Source organism: Penicillium pulvis (assembly GCF_028828015.1).
Source record: "Penicillium pulvis strain IBT 33274 chromosome Unknown scaffold_8_segment0_segment0, whole genome shotgun sequence".
In the NCBI taxonomy this organism is placed as follows: domain Eukaryota; kingdom Fungi; phylum Ascomycota; class Eurotiomycetes; order Eurotiales; family Aspergillaceae; genus Penicillium; species Penicillium pulvis.
The window spans coordinates 3156590-3179378 of record NW_026643080.1 but is presented as its reverse complement, the minus strand read 5'-3'; the positions used below and the strand labels follow the sequence as shown (position 1 = coordinate 3179378).

Sequence of the window (22789 nt, the reverse complement as noted above, 5' to 3'; positions counted from 1 at the left end):
TGCGCGAGGTCCCGTGTTCGATCCACGGCTCGGGCCTGTTATTTTTGTTTTTGTTTTTTTCCCGAGCAAAGTCCAAAGAACTTGTAGTCTTATGCTTGGAACTTACTCAGATTCAATTGTATAATCAACGATATGGACCAACTTAATCGTCTGCATTTGTCACGTTGACGTTGGTCAGCGTCATGGCAATATTACTCAACGTGAATACCGTCTTATACTAGAACACATCTCCATTTTTTAAAATTGTATTCATGCATCATCACCTTTCATTTCACAACGTTTAACGCCGCAGCAACTTGGTCATTTTACGTCGCAAAGATCCACCTTTCGACTCCTCATTATTGACAATCAACTCATCATTCATCGTCACCTTATCCTTTTCCTCATTACCACCCGCGATTTCTTTTCTCGATTCCGCATCTTTCGGTTGATATCTGTCAAACATCGGATCTTCTGGCAATTCAACTCCCCAGTACTTCTTCACGCGCTCCCTCAATAGCTCATACGAAGAGCCCATCCTTAAAACCTTCATGTTCTCAAAATCGATATTGGTTGAGGGCCGTCCTCCGTATATGTGATATCGTTGCAATCCGTAGTCCACAATTATATCAGCAGCCTCCTTGATCTCGGGCTCAACATCCTCCACTCGGAATTTCTGACCTGTTCCCGTTAGGTTGGCACTTGACCCCAGCATCAGCTGGCCTGCTTCGTCATTCAATCGACACAACTCCATCAGAAGAGAACTTCCGCTGACATAAATCCCCAGTGTGCCATTCTTAGTTGTGTTCGCCATCGTAGCAGGCGTGAGCTGTTGAAGAATTGGATGCTCCGATCGGAACGGCGCGACGATTCCAAACGACATATCGAGGTCCTGGTGCAGTACACGAATCATCTCTAATTTCTCGTCGGGGAGAACATGCAGCTCCCGATGCAACTTGAGGGATCCAATGACCCCTTGTGCATGGCCTGGGCGACGCCTCTTTGCGGCGAACGCCTTTTGGATAGCTTCGGTGGATGAAGCCATGAGACCGTATCCGACTTCAGTTGGCACGATGGCTACTCCTCCTGATCGGAGCACTTCAAATACGCGTCGGGCATCGTACTTCACATTGGGATGACTGCCCGGGGTGGGAATGGTTTTGGATTGTAGATCCATCATAGCAATCTAAACAAAGGCTTGATCTTGGATCTACAAAGGAGGGGGCAGGGGATCAACTGTAAAGAAGAGAAAGGAACATAGAGCGACAAAGGAACAAATAAGTCGCTGACATTAACATTTAGGTCAGCTCAGCCTCCACCTCTTTGTCTTTCAGCTAAGAACCACGCTAAACTCATTCAGTCAATAGCGCAGGTGCTACATTGGACCACTCGATCGCTTAGAAGAAAACGTTAACAAACACAGAGATTTTATGAGACGGAGACGCCGTGTGTTTCTGTCTAACCCACTAGCGCGATTCATATTAGCATTTTAATCGAGATTGAAAGCGAAATGCTGGATCACCAGGTTCTCCACCACGCGGTCGCCTACAGCTATTTTGCATCGCAGCTTTCCGTATTCTTGAACTTCAACCCTTTCAAGTATCAACAGAACGGGGCTGAGAATACTGGCTTAACCCATTTATTATTTTAGCGGCGCCTCGTTTCATTTGCACAGTTATTCAACGGCAAATGAAAATTCGTAGGGCTCACATAAACGACTTGCAGCCACAGCGCACCCTGAGGCATGGAATAAAATCTAGGATGGACCATAATTTTCAACTTTTCGTCTATCTTACCAATTGAAGAAAGAGAAGGAAAAAGAAAAAGGAAAAAGAGGCTTCGATAGCCGATAATAGGTGTGGCTATGGACAGAATTTTTGATTTCACAATTTCAAAAGCAAGGAATCCGCTCATTGGAATCTTGTTTAATTCCATTTATCATCGAGTGCGCCTCCTGGAAGGAATGCCTGTAGCCCAACATTCTCTTTGTGATATAGCTGTAAGTACAAGCGAATAGAAGGGCACTCTACTCTAGCTCTTAGTTCAACCCACCATATACTTCGACCTACTTTGCGATACCATAGATACAGCAACAGAAGCGCCACAGGATCTCTTTTTCGAAGAAGGTCTTCGAAATGACCATGGATAGTACGAGTGAAGATTTGGCTTCCACCTGTTGTGACCCCAATTTCTGGGACGTTCAAAATATGGGACACTGCGTGGGCAGCATCGAAATACGGATTGTTCTTTGCCGTAGATGACTCTTCGAGAAGACAAATAGCAGCCAAGGCGCTTGGAATACCATCTATACCACTCTCTGGCAAAGGTGAATCCATATGAGCATAGGTCTCCGCCATGACATTGAAAAGACTGTCCGGTCGTAGCGGGTTCACTATATTCCACAGTGCCTTTTTACCCTTGCTCATACGTAACCAGTCCAGATCGGAGCTACCGTAGGACTTTAATGGCCACGAGTCCTGTGGTGTGTACGCATCGGGAGTTGAGAAGGACAAGATAGCTAGAGCAGCCGCAGTGCCCCAGATTGGATCTTTATCTTTTGCTTGGATCGGTTCCCTTAATCGCCTGTTTAGGAGAGCTGTACTTTGAGACCAGTGATAGCACTCTTCTAGACTGCGACGATTGTGCAATGAGCTATTCAGATGGCGGTCATATGTGAGTGCCACGGCTAGAGAAGCGTGCATTAAGAAAGGGTACTGTAGGAATATGTTAATTGAGCTCAGACCCATTATGTGAAATAGAGTATCGATTCTGTCTTATGCTAAAAAAAAAATTAAAATTGGAATCACACTTACTGTGAAGGCTAGCCTTAGGAGCTTGCGGTTAACGAGAAGCATATTAGGATCATCCGGCGTAAGAAGACTTTTTCCAAAATACCGCGTAATGAAATCTTGACACTTTGCATTCAGTTGATATTTCGTGTACTCATCGCATGTCCAGACAGCAGTGCAGACAGGGGGCTGAAGCTGCGCTTTCCGTCGAACTGCCAATGGCCTCGCTGTGTCAGCAGCGACGGGCTGTAGGTCGGGAATATTAGACGCGAAGTTGCATAATACCCCGAATGACCGACATCTCTTGCAATGTGGCTTGGCTTCGTCGCACTAAGAGGCCAAGGGAATTTATTCAGCCAAGCACCTTTCTAAGAAAGTCAAGAGTCACTTACCTTTAGTTTCCTGAGCTTGCAATTTCGACAGCCAAATCTTGACCTGCGCGAAGTCTTACGTTCCGGAGCCCGAACTTCCCTTGGACAATTCAAGGCCATGCTTCTAAATTCTCCAGTGCGTTGCGCAGCTTGCGTATGAGGGATTTTCTGACCTTGAAATAGAGTCAATTTTGTTTCCCTTGGCAGGAGGTGGGACATCGATCATCATATGCCCCATACGCTAAACTCTTTTTGGAAACGCGGATTCCACGCTAACTAATCGTCGGATGCAAAGGCCTCTGATTGGCTGAGTTTTAACTATAATCAACAGGTCGCATACATTGAAGACCAAGTAGGTTGAAATGATGGCTTAGTTGTATAAGAGAGAAGGCTTTCCTCAATCTTTCGAACAGAATATTTCAAAATCTCCGAAAACTCTTACTTACACAAAAAGCCCAAATGGCCACTCACCTCGCTGCCGTTTCCCCAGCCAAAGGCAAACCCTTTGAGCTCCAAACTCGTCCTACCCCAAAGCCAGGACCAGGCGAGCTCCTCATCGCTGTCAAATCCGTAGGCCTCAATCCGGCAGATGCCATCATGCGTGACCAAGGCATCTTCATATCCACATACCCTACGGTCATCGGCTTCGACATGTCAGGCTTAGTCCTCGAGATCGGCGAGAACGTGCCCACCGGTGCGGCCGACGCTGATTCAAGTCCACCCTTCCGACCAGGTATCACTCGCATCGCCGCCTACTCCGCCTGTGCCTGGAAGTCCTGCGATCCAGACTATGGCGCATTTCAGGAGCTGTGCCTCGTCCCCTGGCAGCATGCCGTGCCTATTCTGGACGAAGGATTGTCTTGGAACCATGCGGCAACATTACCAGTCGCCGTTGCGACGCCACTGAGCGCTTGGGATATGATGGGTATCCCCCGGCTGGGAGATGGCATTGCCTCTGCTCCAAATCCAACTGTCTCTGCTGATTCTGGTACCGATATCGATGAAGAGAAGCGAAAGAATAACATGGGGAAAAGAGAAGCTCTTCTCATCTGGGGAGCCTCCTCTAGCGTCGGTACCATGGGCGTGCAATCAGCCCGGCTGCTGCGCGAAGATCCAAGCTCGTCTTTCGCGGCTGTGTATGCCACGGCTGGAGATGTGAATAAGACTTATGTGGGATCACTGGGCGCAGACCGCGTGTTCGACTATAAAGACCCACATGTAGTGGATGCGATCGTGTCAGCGGCTCAGGAGGACGAGTTAGTAATTCGACATTGTTTTCTTGCTACCGGGAAGTTGGCGACATGTCAGGCTGTGCTTAAGGCGTTCCTAGATGAGGATCAAGAAGGGGAAAGGATGATGAAGGCGAATATCGGGTCGGCGCCTAGGGTTCCGGTAGATGCTGAGGTCGTGGATGGAGTGGAGACGATATTTGTGATGCCGTCAATGGTAGAAAGGGAGAGATTGGAGCAGTTCCGGTACTGGATTGGAACGTGGCTGGGGGAAAACTTGGCCAAGGGAACCATCAGGCCGAGTCCGGAGCTGAATGTTGTGGGGAAGGGTTTGGGGGCTATCAATGATGGATTGGACAAGCTGCTTCGCGGGGTGAGCTGTACAAAGTTAGTAATTGAGATTGCTGAGTGAGGGTGTCTGAGGTGTCGACACGGTCTACAACAAAGGTAGACATGAATATCGAGGGATGGCTCTTTTTGTCTTACTTAGAAAGGGCGACTATTTGGAATTTATAGTACTCAATTATCACTCGAGGCACTTACACGTTCAATATTTGCTCTAAGATAAGAGACAAAAGGGACCATGTTAATTACAATCCTAATACTATTGTTTTCATCTACATTCATGAAATTATGAGATAAACGATGGCCTATCGTACTGACCTGGATGTCTGAATCTGTAAGCAGTCGAACTCTGGCTTAGATGATGAAGATAGGCCTGAATTTGAACACAAGAAACAAAAAGAGGAAAAGAACTTAAATTTCGGACTCTAGATTTACTGAGATACATCAAATCTCACAAGAGCTGAACCCATGGTTCCTTGAATTCTAACAATTGGTCCGCTACTATAGTCGTGTATTCAATGAGTTCATACTATGCCTGACTGAAACAGGAATGAGGGTATATACCTGACACAGTGAGAGCAGTAAGGTAGCAGCTTGTCGCATGTTCGTTTGCCTTTCTTGCAAGATGAATAGGCAGGGGAATGTTGGCCATCGCTGCTCCTCTCCATAGTCAGTAATATCATGTGAGCCGGATACCAATAGGTCGAGGCAGAGGACGGTAGTTGATGAGATCTAGATCAGCGATGACTGGATGGTCCAAGAGTAAGCGGTATGGATGACACACGTGATACGCGTCCTGCCTAAAAATATCGTGCATGATGACCATACACACAACCACGCCGATCTCTAAAGAGTAGCGGCTTTCAAGCAGACCATATAGTGAAAAACACAATGTCCGAACGCAAAGTGTACAGCTGGAATGATCAAGGTTCTCCCTATGTGGTGCCCGTGGTCTGTATAACACTTGAGCCTGGGTCTACATGAGGAATGCAGATTTTGATAGAGTGGTTGGAATAAGATCATAGGCGTCATTACATACATCCTGGAGATAGCCAGGCCACATCTCGAAAGCCTTCTATCGAGTGAAAAGCCAAGCTCACCAAATGTGAAATATGACAAAGGAAATTCATTAACCCATGAATCCATGGGACAAAAAAAAATAAACAGGAAATCAAAAACCGAGAGGATATGAAAATCGTAAACAATAAACAAGCGGCAGGTATCAAATACAGGGGAATCAAGCGTATAGATAACAATCTGTCAACTTTTTTTTTTCTTTTGTGTCGGGTCGGGGTGCTTCCACTTGAGCTGATTCGTATGGTCCACGGATGATCATTGTTTAGAATGAGCGCCAGAGGATGACCACAATAGGCACCGCAATGGCAATCAAGAGCAGGGACCTGGTGAATCAGCGTCAGTATTGTGACTCCGAACCACGTATTTCTTATGTGTGAACCCTAGGAATAAATCCATGGGTGACGGCGTCAAGGGGGAAGAATGCAAATGACACACTCCCGCACGGTCTTGTGTTTTCCCTCAAAGCAGTCCGAATCATTGAGCAAGCTATCTATTGCTTGCCCCATGACCAAGGACGGAACATGCGTCCAACGTTTTTGAAGACCGTGCGCAGGAGCGCCTTGAGCCAATTATCAGATGCATTGTTGATAGAAAGAGCGGCGACTGACCGACTCTGGCTCGTAGGACGAGCATCTTCATCTCCGTTATCGGTTGTGGCGTTGGGCGGAGTGAGTTGTTCGGGGGCAGGTGCAGGGGCGGCAGCCTTCTGGCTGGGCTCGGCGACGGGCTCGCTATCAGGAACTGCCTTCGTCTGCTCGACCTGAACGGGGCGCTGTGCGGGTGGTGCTTGGATGGTTGTGATCGAGGTCAATTGGTCGGTGGAGGGCTGGTTGAGTTTCTGGAGAAGGGCTTCGCCATCGCCAACAAGTGCTGCGAGAACCGAATCAGCTTCGAAGGACGGTACGGACGCGTTATTCGCAGGGACCGAGAGCAAAGGCTTACTGTCTTCAGGCTGCACCTCTGCAGCAGGTGCCTCACTCTCAGTCTTGGTCTCGGCCTGGTTCTCAGTCTTCTCATGGGACTGGTGCACGGCAGCAGCAACAGCAATACCTGTAGCAGCGGCAGCGGTGGCCGCTCCAGCACCAAGGGCCTCAGCAGTCAAATCATTGTCTTTGCCAGTTTCCTCAGCGGACTTATCCTGGGGAGCCTCTTCAACTTCCTTGTTCACAGGCTCCTCTGCAGCAGCGCTTGGTGCCCAAGAGCTCGCGGGCCGAAGACCAGCAAGCAAAGAAGCATAGACATCAGGATCCGAAGATTGTTGCGGGGCGAATTCCTGGATCTTGGCCTCAGCCTCGGGCTCAGAGGCTTCCACCACAGGCTCCTCGTCCTTGGTGATGGGAGCATCATTAGTAGTTTCGGGCTCCTCGACAGCCGGGGCCTCGATAACGGGCTCCTCAATAGCGGTGGTCTCGACAACGGGCTCCTCAACTGGCTCCTCGACAGCGGGGGTCTCCTCGACGGGAGCTTCCTCAACCACGGAGGCATCAATAACAGGCTCCTCGACGGCGATGGTCTTAACGACGGGCTCCTCGACGATAGGCTCCTCGATAGCGGGGGTCTCAACGACGGGGGTCTCCTCGACAGCGGGGGCCTCGACAACGGGGGTCTCCTCGACAGGAGCTTCCTCAATGACGGAGGCCTCAACAACAGGCTCCTCGACGGCGATGGTCTTAACGACGGGCTCCTCGACGATAGGCTCCTCGGCAACGGGGGTCTCCTCAACAGCGGGGGCCTCAACAGTAGGGGTCTCCTCAACGGAAGCTTCCTCAACCACGGAGGTCTCAACGACGGGCTCCTCGACGATAGGCTCCTCGGCAACGGGGGTCTCCTCAACAGCGGGAGCCTCAACAGCGGGGGCCTCGACAGCGGGGGCCTCGACAACGGGCTCCTTAACAACGGGCTCCTCGACAGCCCGAGTCTCCTCAACGACGGGGGTCTCGATAACGATAGGGGCCTCCTCAACGGGAGCTTCCTCAACGACGGAGGCCTCGACAACCGGCTCCTCGACAGGAGCTTCCTCAACCACGGAGGCATCAATAACAGGCTCCTCGACGGCGGTGGTCTTAACGACGGGCTCCTCGACGATAGGCTCCTCGACAACGGGGGCCTCCTCGACGGGGGTCTCCTCAACAGCGGGGGCCTCGACAACGGGGGTCTCCTCGACAGCGGGGGCCTCGACAACGGGGGTCTCCTCGACAGCGGGGGTCTCCTCGACAGGAGCTTCCTCAATGACGGAGGCCTCAACAACAGGCTCCTCGACGGCGATGGTCTTAACGACGGGCTCCTCGACGATAGGCTCCTCGATAGCGGGGGTCTCCTCAACAGCGGGGGCCTCGACAACGGGGGTCTCCTCGACAGCAGGGGTCTCCTCGGCAGCGGGGATCTCAACGACGGGCTCCTCGATAGCGGGGGTTTCCTTAACAGTAGGGGCCTCGACAACGGGCTCCTCGACAATAGGCTCCTCGATAGCGGAGGCCTCGACAACGGGGGTCTCCTCGACGGCAGGGGTCTCCTCAACAGCAGGGGTCTCCTCGACAGCGGGGGTCTCCTCGGCAGCGGGGATCTCAACGACGGGCTCCTCGATAGCGGGGGTCTCCTCAACAGTGGGGGCCTCGACAACGGGCTCCTCGACAATAGGCTCCTCGACAACAAGGGCCTCCTCGACAGCGGGGGTCTCCTCGACAGCGGGGGTCTCCTCGACAGCGGGGGTCTCCTCGACAGCGGGGGTCTCCTCGACAGCGGGGGTCTCCTCGACAGCGGGGGCCTCGGCTACTAGGGTCTCCTCAACAGCAGCAGCTTCCTCGACAGGCATCTCCTTAACAGGGGCCTCCTCGATAGCGTGGGTTTCGGCGACAGGGGCTTCCTCAACGGGAGCTTCCTCAGCAGCTGGGGCCTCGGCAATGGTCTCCTGAACGGTCTCCTCAATTGGCTCAGTCTCGACCTCCTTCTCGTCGGCTAGCTCTTTGATAGCCTCAGGCTGAACCTCCTTGGCGGTAGCTTCAACGGGAGCTGCGGCTTCGATGATTGCCTCGGCAGGCTCTTCGACAACTTCCTTGTGCTCAACCTCAGCGGGAGTCTCTTCGACGAGAGCTACTTCGATGGGGGCCTCTTCAGCAACAGTCTCCTCTGAAACCTCCTTGGTTGGCTCAGAAACTTCACTGGCAGCAGCGGGCTCCTCAGCAACAGTCTTGGGCTCAACGACCTTCTCCGCAATAGATTTCTCCACAGAGGGCTCCTCAGTAGCGGCGGGCTCTTCAGTGGCTGGCTCCTCGATGGGGGCTTCGGCAACGGGCTCTTCCTTAGCAACCTCTGGGGTGGTCTCCTCGGTGACAGCCTCCTCCTTGACAGTTTCGGGTGTAGGCTCAGGGGCGCTCTCAGCAATAGGCTCTTGAGTGACCTCCTCCTTCACCTCGGGGATAGTCTCGGCCTCCTTCGATTCCTCGACGACGGGCTCAGCGACGGGCTCAGCGACAGGCTCAGCAACAGGCTCAGCAACAGGCTCAGCAACAGGCTCAGCAACAGGCTCAGCAACAGGCTCAGCAACAGGCTCAGCAACAGGCTCAGCAACAGGCTCCTCGGTGGCCTCGGTGGCGGACTCGTCCTTAGGAACCTCGACGGTTGTCTCTTCGACCTTGGGAGCCTCGATCTCCTCAGCCTTGGGGGCCTCCTCAGAAGCCTCGACAGCCGGAGCTTCAGTGGTGGCTACGACGGTCTCCACGGCAGGCTCCTGGGTAGCCTGCTCGGTCACTGCCTCCGGTGCGGTCTCGGCCTCCTTTGATTCTTCAACAGCAGCCTCAGCGACGGGTTCGTCAACAGTCTCGGCCGCCTTCGATTCCTCGGCAGCGGGCTCGGCGATGAGCTCAGCGACAGGCTCAGCGACAGATTCTTCCGTGGCGGCCTCCGCGGTGGTCTCTTCGACCTGAGGAGTCTCGACATCCTCAGTCTTGGGGGCCTCCTCAGTCACTACCTCCGACGCAGACTCAATGGGCTTCGATTCATCAGCCACGGGCTCAGCAACCTCCGCAGCGGTCTCTTCGGCCTTAGGAGCCTCCTCAAGAGTTTCGGCAACCGGAGCTTCGGTGGGGGTTTCGACAGTCTCTGTAGTAGACTCTTTGGAAGCCTCCTCGGTCACAGGCTCTGGTGCAGCCTCAGCAGGCTGTGATTCCTCCACAACGGGCTCAGCGGCAGATTCTTCTGTGGCAATCTCTGCAACAGGCTCCTCCTTTGTGACTTCGGTAACGGTCTCTTCCACAGCCGAGGTTTCAATTGTGGTCCCGGTAGTCTCTGCAGTGTGTTCCTGAGTCTCGGCGACTGGCTCTGATACAGCCTCAGCGGGCTTCGATTCCTCAACAACGGGCGCAGCAGTAGCTTCTTCTGTGGCGATCTCTGCAGCAGGCTCGTCCTTGATGACTTCGGCGACGGTCTCTTCGGTGTTGGGAGCTTCGGGCTCGGTGGATTCGGTTGCGGGGGCCTCAGCAGGTGTCTCGACGGACTCCCCATTAGTAGCGGGTGTGCTCTCGACGACGGGCTGGATGACTTCTGTTGCTGGCTCGGCAGACTCTGTCGGCTTCGATTCCTCCACAGCTGGGGCCTCTGCCTCAGTCTCTGCTGGGGTTTCGACAGCTGGGGTCTCTGTTCCGTTTTGCGTAGCCTCCTCCGCGGTCTCCTCTACCACCGGCTCAGTTTCGGCCGCATCGTTGGTCCCCTCTTCCGCGGCGGGTTCGGAGATAGACTTGTTCTTCTTCTTGTTCTTCTTTTTGTTCTTCTTCTTCTTGGCCTTCTCTCCCGAGCCGGTATCTTCGGTTGATTCGGGTTGGGTGGACTTCTCATCCACAGACACTACAGGGTCTTTGAGGGTCTCATCTGAGACTAAAAGATTGTCAGCTTCAATCGCCCGCAACAAGGGAAAATTCTTCTCCATGGCACTAACCATTATGAATTGCGGCGGTTGCCATGTTTGTAGGTTCGTTAAAATCGTAACGGTCGTGAAAGGTGAGGGGAAATTATCAACAAAGGCGGGATACGCAATTTGACCAGCAAAAAAGCAGATAACGCTGGATCCAAGCAATTAGCTGTACAGTCCTCAACACAGCTCACAGAGCACGATGAGGAATAGAGAGATAGGGTGATAGCAGTAGGGAGACGAGAAAAATCTTTGATTAGAGAGAAGAGGGAAAGGAAGAAAAAGTTCTAAGAGGGGGGAAGCTTAGGCCAATAATAAAAAACCTTTCCGATGCCCAACAACTGTACAACATTAACCAGCTAAAATACGCAGTGGAGCATGTAGTGTTGGCACAGTGACCAGGTCAAACTAAACTCGTTTCTGGGTAAGCGGCACACCACCAAGTCCCATTAGTCTATAAAATCCCAGTTCTTGCCCAATGAGTTGTCTCCTTTTTTTTTGGGCCGCTGGTCGATCTCCACTAGAGACCCAATATGCGGTGAAGCTGCCGCCGAGGTCCTTTTGTATTAACTTAGCCTTTTCGAGTATGGGTCGTATTGGTTCAGGAGCACTAGTGAGTGACCGGCATAATGTGTACGACATTCGGAATCTAGTGCAGTTTTCTTTCCCCTCTTCTCGTTTTTTTCTATGCAATGGAGCTGTGAAAACCTGAGCTCATGCGAACAGAAAAAAAAAATTGGGTGGAGGCGCTAGTAGTGCAGGACCCATTTGCTGATAAACATGGGCCAATGGGGTTCCATGGCCCCGAGGTTCTTCCTCCCCACCTGTCAACTGCTTTGACTCATATAATGACGAGGTGATCGGCCAACGCATACACTACCCTGCGGTTATAGTGGCCAACGTTGAATTTTTTCCTTTGTCTTCTGCCTTGATCCAATGAGGGGCTATATAGTTCAATAGTGGTGGTTTCGAGGGGGAAAAGTCATAACTTGTAGATCCAAGGTTTTATGCAAGAATGATCCATGGGACGATATCCGGGTCAGGGCATGGCATGATATGACATAGTACATTACTATACATATTGCTACCCGCTTTTTATTTCCCTGTAGCCCCATCTCATCAATTTATAAACAGGCCAAGTGAACTGAGGTCATTTTCAGAAATCATAACAAATCGAAAAGCCTTTGTTTACAATGGCGTGCAGCTAACACGGACCATCTCGGACTCCGTGCTCTATTGTCTCCATCCACATCCCGATTCATCCGGACAAACTCCGCGAGCACCCGCGAAGAACTTGCCTCTGATCAATGTGGTCTTGTGATTGGGAAAGTTCTCACCGTCCATTGTTCACAGATCTACCGGGCCTGCTCCTTGCCGATCAACGCCTGAACGTGCAGGTGTACATCCTTGGCGCAGGGCTCCACCTGCTTTGACTTTCAGGCAGAAACCTTGTTATGCGGCATGCCTCGGCAGCCATTGGGTCTCTATCAATTTCAAGGTTCAATTCATGACTTACTATTTCTTTTAGCCTACCAGCATTCTCTATTGTAGCACTTTGACCACCTTGCGCCCTTGAAGAAAAATTGTTGCGTACAAACAGCGTTGACCGCCCAAGATCAGTCGATTTCTACCCAATATGAATAACTCGATCACTGTAGACCTATCATCGCTGCCAAACATAAAACGTCTTCATTGCGGGACTGGTTAGTGGAGCTCAGGGACAAAGTCGCAACACGTCCTGCGGCAAGATCCATTGCTTCGTCGCATGTAAACCCTCTTTCATCCCATATTAAGAGGAATTGATAAAGTGATCATAATTAGCATTAGTTAGTTAAAGCTATGTATTATTGATAATCGTTTCAAAATTGAGATAAATTTGAAATTCCGGGTACCCCGTCAGTCCATGTCCGAGGACTCTTCCTTCCACAAATAAGCCCGTAGCTCGACAGTTGGACTCATCGCAAACCCATCAAAGATCGGATCCAGTACAATAGGCGTCTCCTCCTCCTCAAACAATGCACCAGCTGCAGCGACATAGCTCATATTGTTCATGAAGTAGTCATGCAACTTCATAAATTGCTGCTTGTAAGCCACATGAGTTTTGAGCAAATTGCAGGCCCACTCGCTAGCATGATCATGGTATTTGTTAGCTATGGCCTCATAATGTTGACGTAGACGTGCATTTCCACGAAGTGGCAACTGGTCTAATAGTGTATCCAGGGCCTCGTCGCGGCAGCAGCACAATCGTTCAATATCCAGGATCCTATTGACCAGCGACCTGTGGTCTGTGATGATTCCCTCCAGGAGACTCCACAGCGTAAACGAAGGAACTTGAATGTTGGGGTAGGCAATTGCGCCATTCTTTTCGCCGGCAAAATAGCCTTCGACCAGGTCGAGCATTCCCTGGTGGCCGGCCTGAAGATCATCCCAAAGAGATGGTGGGATGGACAGATCAGCAAACGATTCCCGAACGTTATCAATGAGGCCGATAACTTCTCTTAAGGCGTCCTCAAGGATCCGCAATTCCATAAACAATGCGCAGAATGATGCAGGATAATTGGTCAGTGGAAATCGTTGGCCGAAGTTCGGATGCGTAGGTGCTGTTGGAGGCTCGCATTCTGGAATTTTGACAGAGGTGTACTGGCCATCGATTTTGTCGCTGTTGATCCAGAGCCAGAAGTCCTTCTGGAAAATCACTTCTTTCATACATTCACGAAGCTTTGATTTTCGGCTTCGAGGTACATAGTGATCTGTAATGATTCGAGCCACAAGCTTGCTTTTGTTCGTCCGATCCTGCTTTCGGGCATTTTGAACTGCTTGACGAACAGTAATAATGCGTGGTGGTAGTGCGGCATGTTTTAGTGCCAGGGGAGTCAATGGGCTTAGGACATAAACGGATGCACAAGCCCTCCCAGTAACGGGGTATATCTCTGGGATGCTCGAAAGATTGAAGCTGAATAGATTTGGCGAAGCGACTTCCATGAAGAAGGATTCCCGCACAGAGCCAGCTGTGCTTTGCCAGACGTTAAAGAATAAGATATCACAGAACCAGCTGTGTTTAACAGGAGTAGAAAAGACTCGATTAGAACAGACCAGCTGTTCTTCGAGGAAGGAAAAAGAACAAAAGAAAAAAGAGCGAGGTTGAGGTTGGTAAATGGTGGAAGCTTCTTGATCAATACAATATATAGTCGAACCTTGGAAGTAGGTCTCGGGTCTAAGTTGGGCTTATTCACGCTTGAAATCATGTAAATTGAACAATAATATGAGATTTTTGAGTCTATTGAGCCCTCCATCCGTGGACAATAACTTGTAAACGCCATAATGCCATGGTCTCGTCGATCCGAAAGATAAGATTCACTTGTGCAAGCTGAATCCTATTGTGTCCCCAATTGTGTCCCCTATTGTGTCCTCTTTATTGACGGCACAAGGGGTCAAGGCTCCCGATCTGTCTCAATGGGTGATGGAGTGAATTGGTCAAACGGGTGTAGAAGTTTAATGGTGGTCCGCAATAGGTATTCACTGCAAGACTCAAGGGAATTGTTCCCCTCAAGCCCTAACTTTCACTTCCGTAATTCACTCATATGCCCTTGTGCCCCCATTTCCTGAAACCATATCTCCTCCTCCTTAATGTCGCAAATTTTACCGTCACAAATTCCAAATTTTTTCTGTGTAGTGATGCTGGCGTTTCCATGCTGAATGGTTCTAATCAAAAACAAATCCACCCCGCTATAACTCCAACTCCCAAAGCTCGCCAGTCATTTCGACCCCAAAAGAAGCATGATCTTCCGACGCAACATGCACAAATCCTTCGCTTCCATAAATATGGCGTGCCGAAACCAATGTACTCTGAGTCCATAATCCGACATGAGAATACCCCACTTCCCTAGCAAACTGTGTACATTGCCGCACAAGTGCACGACCCAGTCCAAGACCGCGTGCAGCCGGTTCAACCAGGAGAAGACGAATCTTGGCTGCGTTTTTGGCTGGAGTTACATCTTTCACAAGCATGATGCATCCGAGAAATTGTCCATCTCGTTCAGCGATCCAGCAGCGTTCTGATTTGGGGTCGAAGTTTTTGAGGAAATCGCCAGCGATGCTTGCGACAACGCCCTCAAATTTCTCGCCCCATCCGTATTCTTCATCGTATAAAACTCCGTGGCGGTGGATGATCCATCCGATATCTCCTGGGCGGTGATCTCGGAGAACATATGCCGGGGCTGTGGTGGATGTGCTTCCCATTATAATGATTAAGTGGGAGATTTGATCTTTGAGTATGCAAAGTTGAGGTGTAATGACCAACACTAGCCTCTTGGCCTGCGGATGTCTGTCTTATATATTGGACCCTTATCGGAGGGAATTTTCTAGAGTACCTGCTGTCATCCACAGGGCGTGATCTAGATTTGGTTCATTGTGGGTCCATGGGCATCATATCCAATCAAATCGACTAGTTATCTTCTGCAGGACTGCAGGGATTTATGCAATAATGTAGCTTAAAATTCTTTTGCATTATCCAGTCCAGTCAGGATCATAAACCAGCTACTGTAGAAAATCGCGTTCCAGTGTTGGAACTCCAAACCCGTCCATTGTGAACAGGGACCTAGTCAGTCTACGCAGAACAACGGATGGATTGACCGACTCGATTTATCCCAACTTAACACGATCTACCATTCTGCTTTGAATCGCTCAATTAAACTGATACTTCCCTTCTCGCTCCTACAGAACGTTAGATAATGACACTGATCATACAAAGCAAACTTACCCAGTACTTGTTGAACCCAACCCCCTCACAGACCTCATCATATGACAAAATCATAGGCGGCGCACCAACAGTCATACTCTTTTTCAAATTATCCAAAGCATCCCGAATACCCTTAAGGTGTGCAGCGACCAAAGTCCAAGGATAAGCCACAGCACTGAAGCCGAGCTCCGCAAGCTCCTTAGCCGACAGGTTTTCCGTCTTTCCTCCTTCAATAATATTCGCCAGAACGGGAATATCCAATTCCTCCACGGCACGCTTCATCGCAGCCCTATCAGGAAGCGCTTCCACAAAAATCGCATCCGCGCCAATACGCTTGAATTCCTGTGCGCGCGCCATTGCTTCATCCCACCCGTGCATCAGGGCATCAGTGCGTGCAAGAATGAAAATATCTCGGCCTTCGTTCCGTGCGTCACAGGCAGCTTGCATGCGGGCATATGCTTCCTCGCGAGAGACGACGCTCTTTCCTTTTGTGTGGCCGCACCCTAGACATGGTTAGCTTTTCGGGTAGATTGACATGCGAAGATTCAGTTGAGACTAGTATCCTACGTTTTGGCCACTGCTGGTCTTCGATCATCACGCCCGCTGCACCAGCAGCTGCGAAGCACTCAACCGTTCGCTTCACGTTCATCGGGCTTCCATACCCTGTATCCCCGTCCGCCATGATCGGCACAGAAACCTGTCGGAAGCTTTCTTGGATTTTGTCGCACATCTCTGCCATGGCGGTATACCCCGTATCTGGGAGCCCGTGTGTACTGGCGACTGCGTATCCCGATAGAAAGACCATGGGGAACCCGGCTTCTTCGACGAGACGCGAGGACAGGCCGTCGTATGTGCATGCGTGCGCGATGATCTTGTTTGGATCGGTGCGGGCTTCTAGGAACATTGTTCTGAGGCGAGAAGCTTGTAAAGAGGGGATACGTCCGCGGGCATTTGGGATGCTAATTTCGATGTTTGTGTTGGTTCCATCTGGTGGTCCTGCGGGGTTGGCCGTGGTGTCGAATTGGAAGGGGTAAGGAACCTTGGACATGTTGAGGGTGGCTTTTTTGGTTGCCGGTTGTTGGAGATGATGAGAGTAATAAGAGTACTTTTGCGGTCTTTTGTCGAAGCGAGATCGGAGTCACTGGATCAACATGGGTTATGCAAGTCGGATACTTGGCATTATCCGATCGCGGGGGATGCCCCTCTTCCCCGCGTCAGGGTTTGGAGTTCGAATTGTGTCCAATTTGGATTTCAATTGGTTTCCGGGGTTTCAATCTGTACAACACTGCGAGTCTGTAAGCGACAAATTCTACCAGCGATACCTTCTTACAATGAAGCCAAGATTCAACAAGGACCAGTGCTGACGAGGGTACTAAGTTCGGTCCAGTCACATTGCTAAACCAATCCATGCCACTGGGTCTATCTGTATAGTAGGCCTACTGGCTTACCGGCAGGTGATCTGGCAATCAACAAACATTCTGGTCAGGCAGGATAGGTGATGCACCACCATGCTCGTCAATGAGCATTTCAAGACGTTGCATCAATTTTGAATGCACGCTTTGTCTTCGATGTGGTCTTGTAGGCCTCAAGGGTCGTTCAAGGTGCACTTGCTTGCCAGCGTTGTCCATTCAACTCCGCTGCCGGGTCAGAGAATTTGGTATTGATCATCCTCAGATATGACCTCGGATCCCTTGGTCTCGCTCTTCACCCTGAATCAATACTTGGGCCAGACATTACTGCCGCTGCCCGGAATAAAGTGGCGGATATTGTGTCACCGGGTACAAGATCGCTGACGTGGATAGGACGAAATACCAAGTGCGCGGTTGGCAGTGAAAGTGCTGTATGCCAAGAGATCCACACTAATTTAGGAAGGGAAGATATCTTGTTCCTCGAGCATATGTCGATGAAGTTTTCACTGACTTGACAGCGATGTGAAGCTATGCTTGTGGCTGGTGATCAAACCACGGGCTTAGATTTATCAAATCGAGCTGGGTTTTCTGGGCGACAAAGAGACAGCTACTGGTGGAATCAGTTGCAGAGTGCAAAAATATCAAAATTCACTTCATTGTGCGAATGGTCAAAATTATGCCTTTCGGTTATGGATGCATCTGATATGATGGCCTCGAGGCTGGACAGGGGCAAGTAACCGCAGACCATACATCGAGGGGTAGGTCGGACGGGTACTGCCTAGTGATTGCCCAGTCGTAAGTGGACTTTGGGCGTCATCAGAACAATTTTTAATAATGTAGGCAGGCTCACACTCAAAATAGCCTTTCAAACACGCTATGCCCGTTGAGTCTAAAAGAGTGGATCAGATCGAAAGGAAGAGATCTGGGGAAAGCTGAACTCCAGAGTTGTGGCTACTGCAACGGAGCTAGCTCGTTGCTTATATGGAAAGACGAATTCCCCGTTGTGGCTTTCAAAGTAGGGCACGGGAGCTGCCCGAGACGAATGGATCCCAACGCCCTGAACAAACCAAAAACAAACCCCAGGTGTCCTTAGGCATGTATTGTTACTGTGCATTGGAGCATGCCTATCCATACCATGTCTACAGGGGGTTTATTCGAGTCCTGCATGTCTCTCCCAGCATACCTGAGATCTGTCAAGCCCTCGACAACCAACCCTAATATGATTCGTCTTAATCGGGCAGGCCGGCAGCTCCATTCTGGAAGACAATGAGCTTCGTTTCCAAAGAAACAGATGCCCCAACAACGAAGGCATGTTTATCTGGGTTGAAATTACCTGACACAGTGCCGTTCTGCCGCCAGTGTGTCTTGTGAAATTCAGCGCGACTGATACCAGTAAACAGCGCTGATACATCTACCCTGTATTGTGAAGACGGGGCGACTGAGAGATCCACACCCCCATCAAGTGGATTCCGTCGTCACCAACTTTCGTTGGATAGGGGATGAAATGGATAAGCTCCGGCGTCGGAGGATACGGTTGTGAGCATGATATCTTCTCAGCATCCATAGACTACGACATAACTGAGGATACTTTCTCCCGTTCGATAGAGAACCTGGTTCATCTCACCCCCTACAGAGTTTGGCCTACTAGATTATGTGCAGCGGTTATCAGTGAATGCCAGCTGTCCTTGCCAAGGAATTCCATTCCCATGACCTCACGGCGGGTCATCCATGATGCCTCTATCGACGAGTCAAATCGAGGTATCGTATCCGGTATTACGCGTTCCCGCGTACCCTAAAATACCCGAAGTCAGCCCCTGGATCAGCCTCCCGCAATATCATGTATCCAACTTGGAGGTATATATAGCTTCAGTCGTCTGGAGAATCGCAAGCCCAGTACTCCGTCCCTAGAATATCGGCGTATAAAACGATATTCAGCCTACGTGTCTCGTATGGTGCAGCTGCAAGGGTTATTTAATACGTCCGGAATGACCCTGAATCAAGCTTGTGTGGGTCCGCCAAGCTCAGCGCCTGCGATCAGCCGAGCTGCAGCCGGATCAGTCTTTCCTACGGAATTTCGCAGAGCCTCCGGAACTCCCGTGTGTAGGCTAAGGGGGGGTATAACAGCCACTCCGGTGGCTCTAGAAGGGTATATTTAGGAAGATTAGGTACCGCAGTTCAACACTGGGGGGCCAGTATCAAGGCGGTTCCCATGTTGGAGCGAACCGGAAGAGCCAGCTTGCGCCTGTTGAGCGTGATAATCGGGTCCTGGCGGGTCGGGAATCCATAGTGGAGGCCGAAGCGAGAACAACAAACAACTCGTAATTTTTCTTTTTTTCTTTTTTGATTTAAATTAAATTTCATGAAATTTATTTTTCCACCCCTTATCGTTGGGATACGCATATAAAAGCCACCTCGATCCCATCTGCAGGTTTCATGCTAGATGATGTCCGGATGGACCGCATCCAGCAGAAAGTAAAAGAAAATTAATAAAATACAGATAAAAAACGGCATCGGGGCGCCGGATCCGGTTTCTCAAAATTACGTGTTTCTAAAAAGACCACTCGGTGTGTGTGTTTCCGAGGAAAGGGAGGGAAAGAGCCCACTTGCATCCTCCTTTCAGCCGACCAAGTGGTCCCGCGGGTGGGCCGGTTGGCCCAGTGAATCTGTAGTTGGTGGACCTGGAATCCGACTCGGCCCGGTTTGGGCGACGCCGGGAATCAATCCAGAATCATAACCTTGGGTTCGTGGAACCCGAGTGCATTATAATAGGCTGATGAATGTGGGTCGGTGGATCTGGACCCACTTAGTTGGAACATACTGATGATCCACTGCAGGGAAGGGAGAAAAAATTGAGCTCCTGTACTGTAGTCTGGTCTCCCCCAACCTCCTTTCCCTTCCCCTTCAGAAACCTATGCATAGGTAAAATCATGTGTGTCTATAGGTCTCAATTGACACATATGAAACCATATAGGTTTTTATGCAGGGGAGAGGGAAATAGGTGTAATTTTGAAAGCTCCATTCCGATGGAAACTTTGCATTACCAGTGGACCCCAATCAACTCCGAGCGAACCCGACATAGAAGTCAATAATACCTGGTATACATGGTAAGAAATTGAAAAACAGCCTCAAAACACACCCCCAGCATTCCTCATACAGGGGAATTGCGAATGTAATACTCCGGCGTCCGCACAGAGTAGGGCTTTTTTTTCACGGAGACGCACTAGCCTCGACTGGGAGGCGGACGGGCGAAAATTTGGCCGTAGAGTATTTATGTCCTGGTCCGACCTTCTTCCGTAGTTTCCCAGCTTTTTCTCCCTGAAAAGAGTCCATCCCCCCATATACCAATCCCCAACTCCTCTCTTTTTTCCCTCCCGTGAAAAAACGCAAAATCATCACAATGGCCTCCCGTGTCTTCACCCAGCGCCTGGCTACCGCCATGGCCCAGTCCTCCAAGGTCGCTCGCCCTGCTGCCCGCGTCAACCTCAACGCTGCCACCAAGCGTACCTTCACCCAGAAGGCTACCGCCACCTCCTTCGCTGCCCCCAAGCGCGTCGCCTCTCCCACTCTCCTCCAGGCCAACGCCCGCGCCGCCTTCCAGAACGCCGGCCGCCGCCAGTACTCCTCTGAGGTCGCCTCCGCCATGGTTGAGGTCTCCAAGAACATTGGTATGGGTTCCGCTGCCATCGGTCTCGGTGGTGCCGGTATCGGTATCGGTCTCGTCTTCGCCGCTCTCCTCATGAGTGTTTCCCGCAACCCTGCTCTCCGTGGCCAGCTCTTCTCCTACGCCATTCTGGGTTTCGCTTTCGTCGAGGCCATGGGTCTGTTCGACCTGATGGTTGCTATGATGTGCAAGTACGTCTAAGCGTTTGATCGAGAGGCTTGAGGAACGAAGAAAAAAAGGAAACATGACCGATGAAATATCTTCAAAGAATTTCCTTGCTTTTGTTCATCCCCTTTTTCTTCTGTCAGCCGGGGAGGGTATTTGGTCGTGATGTATTACCATGTACTACTTTTCAGCGTCATCTACAACACCTATTTCTTTCTGTACATATAGAGTCTATATGGCCCACCCATCCCAACTTCCAACGAGCCAAACCAAAACTCTGTGTGTTGAGTCCTCCGGCCGTATCAAATTCTTTGTCTCCATTAATTTCTGGATTCTGGCAATCCTTCCTCCATATCTGTTCCAACGCGCCCAGTAGCTTCCAATTAAGCAGTAAAAACCACGAACTACTCTGTCCACTTAAGCTCTTTGACAGTCTCACAGCTCCTAGCTGGACAGCTATCATCTGAAAGCTCTGGCTAGACCCCCTTTCTTCCGATTTGATGCTTCCGGGGTTGCCAGGTGCTACGTGTCAAGACTCAGTCCGCCATTCTACAACCATGACCAATTGATGGTCAATGCTTTCTCTGTCTATTCGATTCACCAGATGCAATCTATTTAACTACTTAGTCTACTCTCTATTCGCGTTGGGGCTCTTGTCCTGAGCTTGAGGTCTCCCCAGTCCCCAACGTAAAACTCGCACTAGCGCCGGGACCTCGGGAAACATGTTCCCGCCCTGGCCCGGATGACTCAGCCTAGTGACATCAACGATCGAACTTCATGAAAGACCGGAAATATTAATTTTAAGTTGATGGCTGAAGAAGATAAAGTCAGATTAGTAACATTCGAGAATATCAGCGGCTAAGTGGTGGCGATGGTGTCTAGGATAACACTGTGGCTTATCATTGCCGTCGCTGTGTTTGCGATCGATCCCGAAAATCTTCAGCTTGGGGTTTGATATTGGATCGGGAATTGTTTGATTTATCTGAATACTTGTCAGATTACTGCTGCTATGAATCTTCGCGGGTCATTGTTGTCTCTGTTTTCAATGAATTATTGTTCTCGACTATCTAATCATGTTGTGTTCCAAGGTTGTTCAATTAAGGCATGACCCGATATAGATATATTCCCACACCTAACCCTAGGTAACTTGAACTTTCACTTGGGCACGTTCGCGGTTCCAGCAATCTCTTGAGTCCAATAGGAAAATAAACCCGAGTCTGCATGCTCAATGTCCAGGCATTCCTTAACCTCGAATTAAACTCTGAGTAAGAGAATGGATGCAACAATGCACGCGATCATTGTGGAGGCTTTGTCCCATTGCTAGATTTGCCCCTTGTCTTTGAGCGTTTTATTTCAATTATTTCCGAGCATCCCAGGTTAGCCTTAATGCATAAAGGGGTCAATATGGGTTTAAAGGTCACATTCTTTTCAGGAAGTAGCATCGCGCAATCCTGATTTGTGACCGCTGTCTGTTCACGTCGCGTCATGTGACTGGACGTGAGTCGATGATCAGACTACCTATTCCAGGTTTCGAATCCCACCATGGAAAATTGAGGAACCATGAACAAGGAGCTCCACAATGGTAGTGACAGATTCATCCTAGCGAGCATAGCCACCTGCATTGTCTGCAGGGTAGGGCCAGCGGCAGTTGCGTCGCGCTTAAACTCAGTGACACGTGCCGTGGACGCAGATTTAGCCTGAATAGAGACCATGGATTCTTACTTGAGAACCGGGTTACCGCTACATTGCTCAACAAAATGTACATCAATTTGGGAGCTGAGATACCTGATAGATAATTGGGGATGAAACTTTGCTGGAGGAAATTCCATTAAAGTTTGTACTTGTGATCGACATGTTTCTTCTATGCGGATATTTACGATAGACCAATGACGCAGGATACAGTTTGCTCAAATGACAATAGACAGTAACAATTAGACCGAATTCCATGTTGTTTTTGTTATTTCTGCCCATGCGAGGCGCCAACTGGTGAAAAGAACCAGAAAATATACTCGAGATTATTCAAGCTATTTTTCTTGCTACTTTGAGCTTAAAAGACAATCCACAGTCTTGTCGCCCTTTCAAAGAAAGATTTGCAAAATAATTGTGTATAATAAAGATGTATC

General features: G+C 50.0%; 8 protein-coding genes across 8 annotated transcripts; 1 reads left to right on the top strand and 7 right to left on the bottom strand.

Annotated features, from left to right (window-relative positions):
* Positions 1-280: 280 nt before the first annotated feature.
* Positions 281-1159, bottom strand: N7503_010613 (uncharacterized protein; the record flags this gene model as incomplete). The annotated part of the gene is made up of 1 exon (XM_057070159.1): positions 281-1159. One exon carries the CDS (start codon positions 1157-1159, stop codon positions 281-283), a length of 879 nt encoding a protein of 292 aa, XP_056916770.1.
* Positions 1160-1904: 745 nt separating this feature from the next.
* N7503_010612 (Zn(II)2Cys6 transcription factor domain-containing protein) lies at positions 1905-3259 on the bottom strand (the record flags this gene model as incomplete). Its single annotated transcript, XM_057070158.1, has 3 exons — positions 1905-2693; positions 2793-3098; positions 3161-3259. The coding sequence occupies 3 exons, from the start codon at positions 3257-3259 to the stop codon at positions 1905-1907; spliced, it is 1194 nt and encodes a 397-aa protein (XP_056916769.1).
* A 339-nt stretch (positions 3260-3598) lies between these two features.
* Positions 3599-4780, top strand: N7503_010611 (zinc-binding alcohol dehydrogenase family protein; the record flags this gene model as incomplete). The annotated part of the gene is made up of 1 exon (XM_057070157.1): positions 3599-4780. One exon carries the CDS (start codon positions 3599-3601, stop codon positions 4778-4780), a length of 1182 nt encoding a protein of 393 aa, XP_056916768.1.
* A 1500-nt stretch (positions 4781-6280) lies between these two features.
* N7503_010610 (PT repeat family protein) lies at positions 6281-10945 on the bottom strand (the record flags this gene model as incomplete). The annotated part of the gene is made up of 2 exons (XM_057070156.1): positions 10721-10945; positions 6281-10659 (listed from the first exon to the last, which is right to left on the bottom strand). Exons 1-2 carry the CDS (start codon positions 10743-10745, stop codon positions 6281-6283), a joined length of 4404 nt encoding a protein of 1467 aa, XP_056916767.1. The 5' UTR covers positions 10746-10945.
* Positions 10946-12589: 1644 nt separating this feature from the next.
* Positions 12590-13399, bottom strand: N7503_010609 (uncharacterized protein; the record flags this gene model as incomplete). The annotated part of the gene is made up of 1 exon (XM_057070155.1): positions 12590-13399. One exon carries the CDS (start codon positions 13397-13399, stop codon positions 12590-12592), a length of 810 nt encoding a protein of 269 aa, XP_056916766.1.
* A 1020-nt stretch (positions 13400-14419) lies between these two features.
* On the bottom strand, positions 14420-14932 carry N7503_010608 (GNAT family N-acetyltransferase; the record flags this gene model as incomplete). The annotated part of the gene is made up of 1 exon (XM_057070154.1): positions 14420-14932. The coding sequence occupies one exon, from the start codon at positions 14930-14932 to the stop codon at positions 14420-14422; it is 513 nt and encodes a 170-aa protein (XP_056916765.1).
* A 444-nt stretch (positions 14933-15376) lies between these two features.
* Positions 15377-16488, bottom strand: N7503_010607 (isocitrate lyase/PEP mutase family protein; the record flags this gene model as incomplete). Its single annotated transcript, XM_057070153.1, has 3 exons — positions 15377-15406; positions 15453-15934; positions 15999-16488. Coding segments are annotated over 3 exons (1002 nt in total), but the record flags the coding sequence as incomplete, so codon positions are not given.
* Positions 16489-20108: 3620 nt separating this feature from the next.
* Positions 20109-20747, bottom strand: N7503_010606 (uncharacterized protein; the record flags this gene model as incomplete). Its single annotated transcript, XM_057070152.1, has 1 exon — positions 20109-20747. The coding sequence occupies one exon, from the start codon at positions 20745-20747 to the stop codon at positions 20109-20111; it is 639 nt and encodes a 212-aa protein (XP_056916763.1).
* Between the last annotated feature and the right edge of the window lie 2042 nt (positions 20748-22789).